The 13,201-nt window shown below is 49.2% G+C and overlaps 1 protein-coding gene across 1 annotated transcript in view; it reads left to right on the top strand.

The window, feature by feature from the left end:
* The window catches only part of LOC130131340 (dedicator of cytokinesis protein 3-like), a 287,178-nt gene extending 274,339 nt beyond the window's left edge, over positions 1-12,839 (top strand). The window contains exons 50-55 of the mRNA XM_056301001.1: positions 1,814-1,895; positions 2,075-2,193; positions 2,479-2,566; positions 2,674-2,793; positions 4,900-4,985; positions 12,017-12,839. Of these exons, the coding sequence (XP_056156976.1) occupies positions 1,814-1,895; positions 2,075-2,193; positions 2,479-2,566; positions 2,674-2,793; positions 4,900-4,985; positions 12,017-12,709 (1,188 nt within the window). The 3' untranslated portion in view covers positions 12,710-12,839. The remainder of the gene's footprint in view (positions 1-1,813; positions 1,896-2,074; positions 2,194-2,478; positions 2,567-2,673; positions 2,794-4,899; positions 4,986-12,016) is intronic.
* Positions 12,840-13,201: the final 362 nt, after the last annotated feature.

Below are 13,201 nucleotides of genomic sequence, written 5' to 3'. Positions count from 1 at the left end.
AACAGTCCCAATAAGAAGGATCTATAATGCGCAAAGGGTCCTGCAGCGTCGGCAATGTCAAATCCAGGGTTTTAGCCCCTCTTTGTTGAGTAGCCTAATGGACTAGGACTACTCATTTTGATTTTTTGAAGAAGAAAAAAGCCTTAACGTTAGGCTAGTTAGGCCTTGGAGATTTTTGTTTTAGACCATGCCTTTTCTGGGGGGCTTCTGCCATAGACCAACCCTTTTTCAGCCAAGCTTTTACTAGAAGCATTTTGTTATTAATAGCCTATTATCAGCATTACTATTGATAGTATTGTGCCTGTAATTGTTATTTGTTATTAGGCCTCTTTTATAATTAGGCTATTATTATTATTATCATTATTAGGCTGTTATTATTATTATTATTATTATGTATTATTTCTTATTATTATTATTGGTATTATTACTATTACTATTATTATTATTATTAAAGAAGAACATCAAAGGATGTAAGGTAGCACTCATCAAATGAAAAAAAAAGACACAATTCTCTATTTTACCATTTCATTGTTTGGCATCAGTCATTAACTTGGCCGGGTGGTCTTCTTCAGAAACCTTAATGACTGATGCCAGACGATAAAATGGTGAAATAGAGGACTGCCTCTGTTATTTTCTTACCATTTGGTGAGTGTTACCTTACATCCTTTGATGTTCGTCTTTGATTCATGTTTTTGGTTTAGCACCTCCACAAGCCTTTAGTTTTTTGAGAAGCACATATTATTATTATTGGGCAATTAGCCTATTGTGTAAGGTAGGCGGCCCCCGTTGATGGATACTTTGTGCTGGTCCTAAATTTCAAGTCCTGGTCTAAGTTCTCTGCCTAAAAAGTTCATCATTAAAGTCTTTTTGAAAGAAAGTCTGCCAAGTGATTTAATATGGAAAACGAACTGCAAAGTAACAAGAAAGTGGCTGAAGTGTCCAGTGCTGTGCAAATTGAACTTTGAGCGAAGGTGGAAATGGCTAGGTTATACTGGTAGGCGGGCCTACTGCAAGACAAACTTGCGTTGGTTGCCGACTGTCCATGCTGAGCCGGAGAGCCAACTAACTAGGCCTACTGCAGTAAATATTGGTAAGAAATAACAATAAAGCAAATTACAGCCTCCTCTATAGGCCGAATTTGGATACACACTCAAGGTGGCCTGCGATATACAACAGCCAACAATGGTAATACGGCCTAATTTAATCAGCGGAGGAATAGATTATCGTAGCCTACATCTCAGCCTTGACCCCAGTTTTTATTATTTTGGACCCGTTAAGGAAATTAATTTGCAAAAAGGGTTCTAAGTTCCCCGGTTTGTTCCTCGATTGGCAATAGCGGGGAATATAGGACCCTTTATTTGGAAAAAGGTCCTATGTTCCCCTGGAAACAGCGGGGAATATAGGACCCTTTTTCCAAAAGAGGGTCCTATGTTCCCCGGTGTCTATTGCAACGGGGATTATAGGACCTTTTTAGGGGAAAACGGGGAATATGGGACCCTTTTTTTTCGAAAGGGTCCTATGTTCCCCGATCGGGGAACATAGGACCCGGGGAATATAGGACCCGGGGACTATAGGCACGGCCCCCCCACAATATGGTGTTTAGTGTCTACTAGGGCTGCTGTTAAAAAGCACTGGGTGTCTATCAATATTCTACTCTATTTTGCTCCATTCTCTCATACAGTTAAGAAAATTATTTTCTATATGCTTGAATATTGATGATTTCATAGTCATATGCTTCATTGTGAAACTCAAGTCTTTTTACTTAATATCACCTAATTAAAAGCTGAAACATCTTCTCATTTGCATGCTCCAGCCAAGCCCCTCCTCCTCAAGTCTTAGCTCCACCCACTCTGCACCCTCCCAGATGATAAACTCCGCCCCCTCAACAATCAGGGGTAAGAATCATCACGGATAAGCTCCAACTGTAATTTTTCATCAAGCTCCAGGAAAAAACCTTGCAATTCCAAGTCAGTCTTTCAGAAACAGAGAATTAAAGACAAAATCTGTTCATTGTTAAAACACTAAACCTCCTCTTTCTCTCACTTTTTCTCTCTCGCTGTCTGTCAATCTGCAGTAGGCTCTCCATCCCTGCCAGATAAATACAGACACAACAGAGAAATGCTGATGCTGCTGCCGCCTCACAGAGAGAGACCCAGCAGTGCAATGTACACCAACATCACTGAGAATGGACAGGTAGGGAGAGAGGGTGGGGAGGTGGATGGATGGATGGATGGGCTAATGTATCATAAGAAAGATGGATGGATGAATGCATGGAAGTTCAATTGATGGATGGAAGTATAACTGACAGATGGATGGAAGTTTAAATGATGGATGGACTGGCTGGTGTGTTGAGGGGTGGATGGATAGATAGATTGACAGAGTCAGTCTTCAGCCCTGGGGAAGAAACTAAGAGTGCGTTTGCATTTACAATGTGCACGATTTGTAACATTTGACATTTCTGGCATCATGTTTCTCCAGCCAACCAACCTCCAACGAGCATTGTTTCATCAGGTGATTGGTCCATGTAAACCCTGTAGTGACCCCAACCTGTCTGTGGCTGAGAAAGGTAGGCACACGCACGCACGCACACACACACACACACACACACACACACACACACACACACACTAGTGAGAGCTCCCTCTGACTGGCTGTGTATGTCCTTTCCTCCAGTCCTAACCACTCCCAGTAGCTGGAGCTTGGACAGTGGTACCAGAGAAGCGCTCCCCTTCCTCTCTGCCCATGTGGGCAGTGTTATGGCACCACCCGTACCCCCACGCACTCTGCCTCATGGTAAGACGGTATTACTGTGTTTATCAATTTGTGTGTGTGTGCGTGTGTATGATTGGTTGCCTTTTTGTATATGCGTGTTTGTGTTTTTATGTTTAAGTGCCATTTTGTTATATATCTTTGTTTGTCTTTGCATGCTTAAAGTTGTGTAATTATGTCAGTATGTATTTGTAAATGAATGTGTAATTTGTTGCACCTCTGTGTTGTGTGTATGTTGCTGTTACATATTCAATGCATATGTGTTGCTGTTTTAGTGTATTTTCGCTTGTCTGTGAGTATGTGCAGTTTTGTGTGTTTGCGTGTGTGATGTGTGTGTGTGTATTTGCATGTGTGTATGTGAAAAGTTGTGCCCTCAAGCCCCATACTAGTGACCTTGCGGTGTTATTTGTGTGTGTGTGTGTGTGTATGTCAATGCTCTGTGCATTCACAAGCTTGTTTGTGTGTGTACAAGGTATATGTCCATACACAGGGCGACACAGTGTGCATATCGCTGCAGTGTGGTTTTGTTTGTGGATTAGTGGTAATGTGTGGACATTGGACATCATGTTCCTCCCATCTGTTGGCCTCTCCCTAAAGGACTGCCTGCTTGTCAGTGTGCATATTGTTTGCACATTGGTGTTGATAATGTTGTGTGGCTAAATCCAGTATTAGGATCTGCTCTTGATTAACCGAGTTTCCAAATTTGGGTAAATATGGCCCCGCGGCCCTGAGAGCAGGATAAGCGGTTTGGATGATGGATGGATGGATTTTACCATGTACCAAGAATCAGATTTCACTGTTCCTTTGGAAAGTAAATTATGGTTACCACCAACAGCATACGTTTACATGAGTGAACTGTTTTTATTTAATATACTAAAAAATATAGCGGGTGGCCCAGTGGCACTGTGGTCTCACAGCAAGAGGGTCCTGGGTTCGAACCCCAGGCCATCCCAGTTCCTTTCTGTGTGGAGTTTGCATGTTCTCCCCGTGTCTGTGTGGGTTTCCTCCAGGTGCTCTGGTTTCCTCCCACCATCAAAAGGACATGCATGTTAGGGTTAATACTCCTGTCATGAGCAAGGCAGCAAGATGAACTGGAGTTGGTCCCTGGGTGCTGCAGCTGCCCACTGCTACTATACAATAGGATGGGTTAAATGCAGAGAACACATTCATTGTAACCTGTACAATGACAAAATAAAGTGGCTTTAATTTCATTTTCAGTATGTCCACAGACAAATAAACAGGTGTAATAATGGAAATATTGGTTTATATTCAAATTTGGAAAAAAAAGCCAATCAACGCATTATTAGTTAGTGTCTAATTAAGCGGCAGTTTCAGTGGTTTTTAGCTGATATAGAGGTAGATATTGTTTATCAGAATATGGTAATATTCTGCCATTTAATTAATCATATGTTTCTGTCATGAGAGCTCTTACTGTATGCTGGAAAGACTGAATACACTCAGTCATTTGCCGTCTTGGGCTGCGCTGGCTAAGCAGTGATGTCTGTGAATCTGTAGACTGACCCATTTCTGATGGGCCTCATCAGTTTCCTTGGTGTGTGAACTTTGAACCCTGGCTTCGATGTCACGTTACATGACCCCTCACCTGCAATCCCGCTAAATCTCAGGGTTTTGTGTTTGAATGAGCACATGATCGCCCCTTCTTTTCTCTTCCTCTCTTCAACCATTCACTTGGCTGCTATAATAAGCTACAGATCCATAACAAATGACAAGAAAAACACTTCGGTTCTCAAAGAAATCAGTTGTTTTGGGAATTTTGGATTCCTTGCTTGCCTGAGAAATCTTCCTATCGACCCAAATGTTATGAAAAATATATGTTTATTTTTATTTTTTTATTTTTTTATGGTCAAAGAGGCAAGGACTGTTTCCCTATAAGTACAGTTTATCCTCTAGTTCTTAGATTATGTTAGCTATTCTGTCTTTGACTAAAATTCACAAAAAAACAAGACAATTCAAGACATACTCCCTCCTCCTCCTCATGCTCCCTGCCCTGTTGTCCCTCCCCACCTTCCCATTCACCTCTTCCTCCTCCTCCTCCTTCTCTGGTCTGAGTTGTGCTTGTGTGTGAGTCTCTCTCTCAGTCAGTCAGTCCTGCTGTTTCTCCCCCTGTAGGACAACACCTGTCGATGCACTTTGACGCTTTTCACCACCAGGTCAGCGACCTCCCTCCAGCTCTCCCCGCGCGCTCCTTAAGAAAGGTACCCTCCTCCTCACCCTTCTCCTCCTCCTCTGTCCTCCTCCCATCAGACTGCGCTCCTCAGGAAACACACACACACACACCTTTCTCTCCATCCCTTCATGTCTGTATGTAGTTGATGTAGGTGTATGTGTTTGTCTGTGTCAGTCTGTACTCCTCCTCTTTGTGTGTGTGTGTGTGTCTGTGTGCGTTTTTGTCTTGTCTGTGTGCTTCCTGTCCTTTCTGTACATTTGTTGCTGTAACTGCTTCATATAATAATATTGTGGGAGTGCGGGAATGAGGAGACGGAGAGATCGAGTCAAGTCAATTCCGTTTACTCGACACACATAACTACACCAATACAGCAGAATCCCTCGTGGCAACCAGCTAACCGCTAGGCTGCTGCAAACATGGCTCCCCGAAAACCCCAAGCAGTGCCTATGTCAGCACTCTAAAATGTCTGCCTTAGAGGAGCAGCAGCCCCTGGTGAATCTACCCTCAAATGTGTATCACCACACAGGTCCCCCAGAATTCACCATCACGAAAAAACGCAAAACAGTAATGCAACACAAAAGTACTCAGTGAAACAGTCATCGACCAGGCGGCCAAAACGGCTGCGCTGAATGGGTATGGGGGCAGGGGCAGGGGACAGAGCCGGAGCCCTGGCAGAGGCCGAGGCTGGGCCAGGGTCCTGAGAAGGGGGGCATCCACGCCGCAAGGGCAGGGCCAGTTCGACCGGCCCACCCAGGTCCAAATGGGCAGGCTTGAGATGGTCCACCGAGACCCGCTCCGGCTTGCCCCCCATGTCCACCACAAAGTTCTTAGGCCCCGCTTCTAGGACGCGGAAGGGCCCGTCGTAGGGGGGCTGCAGGGGTTACGGTGGCTGTCGTGGCGGCTGAAGACATACCTGGCCGACAGCAGATCCTTGGGGACGTAGGACTGAGGGAGGCAGTGGTGAGATGTAGGGATCGGAGTGAAAGCGTTGGCACTGTCCCGGGCCACAGCATCCGGGAGAAACTCACCTGGGACACGCAGTGGCTGGCTGTAAACCAGCTCAGCAGACGAGGACTGGAGGTCTTCCTTGGGGGCAGAGCGAAGGCCGTGCATGACCCACAGGAGGGGATCAACCCAGTTGCTGTCCATGAGGCTGGCACAAAGAGCGGCCTTCATAGACCGATGAAACCACTCACAAAGTCCGTTGCCCTGCGGGTTGTATGCTGTGGAGCTTCACCCCCAGCCCCCCCGCGACTGCAGTTAAGAGCTCTCACGTGAACTGTGGGCCCCTGTCAGAGGTGAGGTCAGCCGGCATGCCAAAACGGGCAACCCAGGACCCAATGAACGCCCGGGCCCCCTCAGTAAATGTGGTCGATGACAGGGGAACAGCTTCCAGCCACCTGGTGGTCCTGTCCACCATGGTGAGAAGGTGAGTGAACCCGTGGGAGGGGGGCAGGGGGCCCACCAGGTCCACATTCACATGGTCAAAACGCCTCTCGGGCACCAGGAATGGCGCCAAGGGGGCTTTGGTATGACGGTGTACTTTGGAACACTGGCACGCCACGCAGGAGTCAGCCCAGGCCTTGACGTCCTTCCTGAGGCCGGGCCAGATGAACTTGGCCCCCACCAGCTTAGTGGACGCCTTCACACCCGGGTGGGAAAGGCCGTGGATAACGTCAAAAATACGGCGCCGCCAGAAGTTGGGCACCATGGGGCGGGGCTGGCCTATGGAAACATCGCAGAGGAGCGTGGCGTTGGGGCTGTCAAACACCACATCCTCCAACCACAGCCCCGTAGCAGCCATCCGACAGGCCTGGATGTCCGCGTCAGCGGCTTGGTCTGCAGCCATGGCAGCGTAATCGAGTCCCAAGTGAACGGACCCTGCCACCGCCCGGGAGAGGCAGTCAGCGACCAAGTTGTCCATGCCAGCCACATGCTGGATGTCCATGGTAAACTCCGAGATGGCAGAGAGCTGATGCTGTTGGCGCCTGGACCACGGCTCGGAGGTCTTGGCCATGGCAAAAGTCAGCGGCTTGCTGTCGACGAAGGCAGTGAAACGGCGGCCTTCCAACAGGAACCTCAAGTGTCGGGAGGCAAGGAAGAGACCCAGGAGCTCTCGGTCGAAGGTGCTGTACTTCCGCTCGTTGTCCTTAAGCTGTTTGCTAAAGAAGGCAAGGGGCTGCCAGGCGCCGTCCACCCACCGCCCTGATCGCATAGTCAGAGGCGTCAGTCGTGAGGGTAATCGGGGCAGTGGGGGATGGGTGAGCCAGCAAAGCGGCATTGGCCAGTGCAGCCTTGGCGTTGTCGAAAGCTACGTCCGTCCCCGGGGACCAGTCTACCTCGCCTTTGGCTTCCTTGCCCCGCAGGGCCTCGTACAAGGGCCGCATGCGGTGAGCTGCATGGGGAATAAACCTATTATAAAAGTTCACTGTGCCCAAAAACTCCTGCAGGGACTTCACAGTGCGGGGGCATGGAAAACTGGCGACAGTGTCCACTCTGGCAGGAAGCGGAACGGCTCCTTGTGGAGAGATGCGGTGGCCGAGGAAGTCGATGGACGACAGGCCAAACTGGCACTTGGCTGGTTGACTATGAGTCCATGTGCACTGAGCCGCTCGAACAACTGCCGGAGCTGCGTCAGGTGTACCTCCGCGTATGCGCTGGCCACGAGAATGTCATCCAAGTAAACAAACAAGAACGGCATATCCCGTAGCACAGAGTCCATCAGCCGCTGGAACGTCTGCGCTGCCCCCTTGAGACCGAAGGGCATCCGCAGGAACTCGAAGAGTTCAAATGGCGTGGTGGTAGCCCCGCACCAAATCTACTTTGGAAAAGATGGTGGCCCCCGCCAGGTGGGCGGAGAAATCCTGTATGTACGGGACGGGGTACTGTTCAGGGGTTGTGGCGTTGTTCCGGCGACGAAAATCACCGCAGGGACGCCAACCGCCGTCAGCCTTAGAAACCATGTGCAGGGGGGAGGCCCACAGGCTGTCTGAGCGGCGCACAATGCCGAGGCGTTCCATGGTGGCAAACTCCTCCCTGGCGATTGCAAGCTTAGCAGAGTCGAGGCGCTGAGCACGTGCGTAGACCGGGGGGCCATCGGGGGCAATATGGTGCTTCACGCCGTGCTTAGCCACCGCTGACGAGAACGTGGGTGTGGTGAGGTCAGGGAACTCTGTGAGCAGTCGTTGATACGTGTCTCCGGCTGCGAGCATGTTTGACAGGCCGAGCGTCCCTGCACCTCCCAGTGTTCACGGGTATGTAGCGAAAGAGACAGCATCGATCAAGCGACAGTTTGTAACATCCACCAGCAGCCTGAAGGCGCACAGGAAGTCCGCGCCCAGGAGGGGAACCGACACCGCGGCCATAACGAAGACCCAGCCAAAACACCGCCTGCCGAAACACACCTCCATATACCTGGTGCCGTAGGTAGGTATGGGCATGCCGTTCGCGGCATCCATCCAGGGGCCTTGACCGCCGGCCATGGTGTCCGCGGCCGATGCAGGCAGGATGCTACGCTAAGCGCCTGAATCGACCAGCAACCGCCGGCCAGATAAGGCGTCCTTGATAAATAACAGCCTGCTGTTCTCGCCGGCGCTCATAGCTGCTATTGAGCGCCGGCCCTGGTGTTTCCCTGGACGCTGAAGCTGCATGGCGGGCGACACTGCTTGACCCTGGCACCTAACCTGTTGTGGTAATAACACAACCTGCTGTCATGCTGGCGTCGGGCAGCCACCGCAGCTGTGGTGCCCGCTGCGTCCTCCAGCGGCGGGGGCGAGGTCTGGGTGGGGAGCATCGCATGAACGAACTGCTACCGGTTGGCAAGGAAAATCCTGTCTGCTTCCACACCCAGAGCGGGGTAGTCTTTGGTGGAAGAGAGGGGGGAGCTGGCTAACGCTGTGCGCACAGGTGCTGGGAGCTGCCACAGAAAAATATGGGTGAAAATGAAGGAGGGGTCCACCGAGCCCAAAACGGCCAACATCTTCTCCAGCAGCTCAGAAGGTTTGCTATCGCCGAGTCCGTTGAATGACAACAGGCGATCCGCCTTCTCCATTTCCGACAGCTCGAAGAGCTGCAAAAGGAATGCCTTGAGTGCGCTGTATATTCCCACAGCCGGGGGGGGCTTCCAGTAGCCCCATAGCTCGGGCCGTCGTCTGGGCATCCAACGCCGCCACCACATGGACATACCTCGTTATGTCCCACGTTACTCCGCCCAGCTCGAACTGGGCTTCAATGTGTTGAAACCATGGCCGGGGACTGTGCTGCCAACACTCGGGCCACTTCACCGTTGCTGCTGAGATGCTAGCGCTAACATGAGCCATACCGTTAGCGTCACTCGGAGCCGGAGCGGTGTCATCATCACTTCGGGTCGACATGTTTGTTATCAACGTGCGGGGTCACCGATGTGGGAGTGCAGGAATGAGGAGACGGAGAGATCGAGTTGAGTCAATTCCATTTACTCGACACACATAACTACACCGATACAGCACAATCCCTCGTGGCAACCAGCTAACCGCAAGGCTGCTGCAAACACGCCCCCCCGGAAACCCCAAGCAGTGCCTATGTCAGCACTCAAAAATGTCTGCCTTAAAGGAGCAGCAGCCCCTGGTGAATCTACCCTCAAATGTGTATCACCACAATATAATGATGAACTTTATATAACACTTTTCCTAACAAGGATACAAAGTGCGCAGTAAAAAAAAAAAAGAAAAAATTAAACAGCAAGTAAAAACAAACAGAAATCATAAAACAGAGGGGAATAAAATGAAGTTACACAAAAATGTAAACTGACTTTTTTTCTCTTTTATTCTATAGAAAAACATTCAAAATACAACACACATATACCAAACCAACAGGGAAATAAAACATTTCTCAAACCCATCAAACTCTACGGAATCAACGTTTACCACACAGGTAGACAAAACAGGAAATAGTGAGGTAACCTGTAGGCCTCGGCATGGCTTCCAGCCTACAGACCCCCCCCAAACACACAGAAAGAAATCAAACAAAAAATACACATATACCACACACAGTATACTGTTTAACCAAAATCCAACATCACCCTCCCTCCTTCCCCAGTCACAACAAAAGAGCTGCCCTCTACAAATCCACCAACAAACTCTTCTCCTCTAACATAAGCATACAACATATTAACATCTCTTTCCATCATGCTCCTAAAAATATTCCAAACTTCAGCTTTCCTCTTTTCATAATGGGCTGTATTCCTCCTTAGCTTGACAGCAAACCTTGCATGGCTTAAAACATAATAAATTAACTTATATCCGTTCACTTTGCCAGTCACCCCCAAACAACCACAATTCTCTCCATTCAATTCTGTCAACAGACCCACCTCTCAAACATCTGCTTATTAACTCTTTCATTTTCAACATGTATTCCTCCAGCTCACAACATTCAACAAACTCATGCATAAATGTTCCCACTCCACACCACACACATCCCACTCTTTCTTCACATTCACATCAAACTTACTCATTATTACGTTACATAATACCCTATTGTGTCGTAATAAAAAGTCAACACTGTTCCACTTCACTCTCAGATTCCTCCATATCCTCCCTACATCCATCTCATTCATAACCCTCTCCCACACTTCCTCCGCAGCCGGTCTTCTCACTTCTTCCCCTCTTAAACATCCATACATCACTTTCGTTTTCACACTCATCGGACTCACTCTCCTCTCTCCTTCTCCCATATACATTTCTATCTCCCCTTCCTTATCCAACACAGCCTCTCTCTCAATCATACTGACCCATTCTCTCGGCACCCCCCCCCCCCCTTGATCTTTCCAAATATCCTCTCCGCCGCTCCCAACCACATTTCATCACCCCTTCCCCTCATTTCATCTACCAGTACCTATGCCCTTATAAACCCTTGTACATACTCATACACTAAATCCCTTAGCTTTCTAAACCCCGCTCTACAAATCACCCTATTGTAGATTGTGCTCCCCTATTCCATTTCCCACCAACACGGGGATCACCGTGTTACCTCCGGCTTGGTCGGGCGTCCCTACAGACACAATTGGCCGTGTCTGCGGGTGGGAAGCCAGATGTAGGTATGTGTTCTGGTCGCTGCACTAGCGCCTCCTCTGGTTGGTCGGGGCCCCTTTTCGGGGGGGGAGGGGGAACTGGGGGGAATAGCATGACCCTCCCACGTGCTAAGTCCCCCGGGTGAAACTCCTCACTGTCATGTGAAAAGAAGTGGTTGGCGACTCCACATGTTATCAGAGGAGGCATGTGGTAGTCTGCAGCCCTCCGCAGATCATCAGAGGGGGTGGAGCAGAGATTGGAATGGCTCGGAAGAGTGGGGTAATTGGCCAAGTACAATTGACCTTTCGCAAAGTCCCGCCCCCCTTAGTTACTGTTGCTATGCCCGTCAAGCATTTCAGAACTATACAGGAAGTAGCTGGAAAACACCAAAACATGAAGGAAGAAATCAGCGCATTGTGTGGGTAAAAGTAACAGTAATAATACGTTAGCTGTATTAGCTATCAATAATAGCTAGTAGCAAGCTTAGCTTGAAGCAGACAGGTATTTTTGTTGATTTTGGATGGATTAAGCTGGCCATGGGGTCTGCTATACTGCGAAATTTATTGCCGACATTGCGCTTCTTGCGTTCTGGGTTTCGGGAAGGGAAAGAAAATTACACCCCCTCCAAACTTTTCAGATATCTAGTATCCGATTTGCAGATCCCATAGGCACACCGTTTCAGCATTTTGTTATGTGTTTGAAAGCTTGACGGACCATTGCTAAGGTAGGATTGGACAAGCACCGTCCTGGGGCGGTACTTTGCGACAAAAGGAACAAAAAGGAAATTTCCAAAAAAAAAAGTTGCTGTGCAAGTTTATGCCAGTGTGTTTACTCATGTGGGTGCATGTTTGTGCATGTGTGTGTGAGAATGGGCCTGTTTAAAATCCTAGACACAAAAATTGACATTCTTGTCCATATTGTCTCGCTTTCTCTGATTCTCTTTCTCTCTCTCTGACTTCCTTCTTCGTCGTTCCTTTTGTCTTTCTCATCTCTCCTCTCTCTCTCTCTCCAGTCTCCCCTGCACCCTATACCTGCCTCGCCCACCAGTCCACAGTCCATCCTGGATGGCAGTAACTCCACCCTGTCTGGCAGTGCCAGTTCTGGAGTCTCCTCCCTTAGTGAGAGCCACTTCGGAGGTCCCCCCTCCTCTTCCGATCCCCCGGCCAGCCGCACTGACACTCTGGAGTCTGGCCCTAGCAGCCAGGCCTGGAACACCGACCAGGAGGACCTGGACTCACCCTACCTGCCTGTGAGGTACAGCGTCTCCGAGCCCGAGGTTCTGGATGGGGCCAAGCCCCCACCCTGTCGCAGTCACTCCGCCCCAGGAGGAGTCACCCCAGCCCAACCAGGGAGCCAAATCCAGCCCCAGGCTCCGGGTTTGGCTTCCAGCGGAGCCCCAACGTCACAGGAGGGGCTCTCCCAACCTCAAACCCATCACCACTATCACCATTACTTCCAACCACACTACGGCCATCACCACCCACCCCTCTATCACCACCATGAGCCGCCTCCAGCCCTACCGCCCAAACCCCACCTCAGAGAGGGGTGCATCCCAGAGGAGGACCCCCTAAGCAACCAGTCAGCACCCGCTCCTCCTCCACCTGTACCCCGACCCATGCCGCGCAAGATCTCTCAGCCTGTGATCGGCGGTGCCAAGGAGGAGCAAGCCAAAGTGGCATGGGAGCACGGCATCAATGAGGAGTAAAGGGTCCAGGTTGTTTTAGATATTGAATGACCCTGGTGTACAGACTCTTTCTGGACCGAGAGGGAGAAAGAAGGAGCGTGAGAAAGTGGACTGCATAGGGGCAAGAACAAAAAGTTAAGGTGAAAGTAATGACGAGCGTGGGTTTTCAAATTTCCCTCACAAGTCTCTGATCATGAGTCAAATTAAAGCTATATTAAGGGCATGGCAGGTGGACAAGGCTTAACAATTGCTGCCAAAAGTATGCTATTGCTTTTGTATTGATAGAAATACAATAATTGGGACATGTTATATGGGAAAGCTACGAAATAAGGGAGTTATGACTGAGCTTAAAATGTAATGGCTGATAATGAGCTTGAAATGTAATATCTGCTCTTTTCCCACCATATGCTCAGTACTAATATAGCATCCTTTACGGCGCCATCAAGCAAACTTTGGAACAAATTGTTTTTTTTTTTTATTATTATTTATTTCTGATTCTTCCCTTTTCTCCCA

This window comes from Lampris incognitus, chromosome 2, assembly GCF_029633865.1.
Source record: "Lampris incognitus isolate fLamInc1 chromosome 2, fLamInc1.hap2, whole genome shotgun sequence".
NCBI lineage: Eukaryota > Metazoa > Chordata > Actinopteri > Lampriformes > Lampridae > Lampris > Lampris incognitus.
This window is presented reverse-complemented; position numbering and strand designations above follow the sequence as displayed.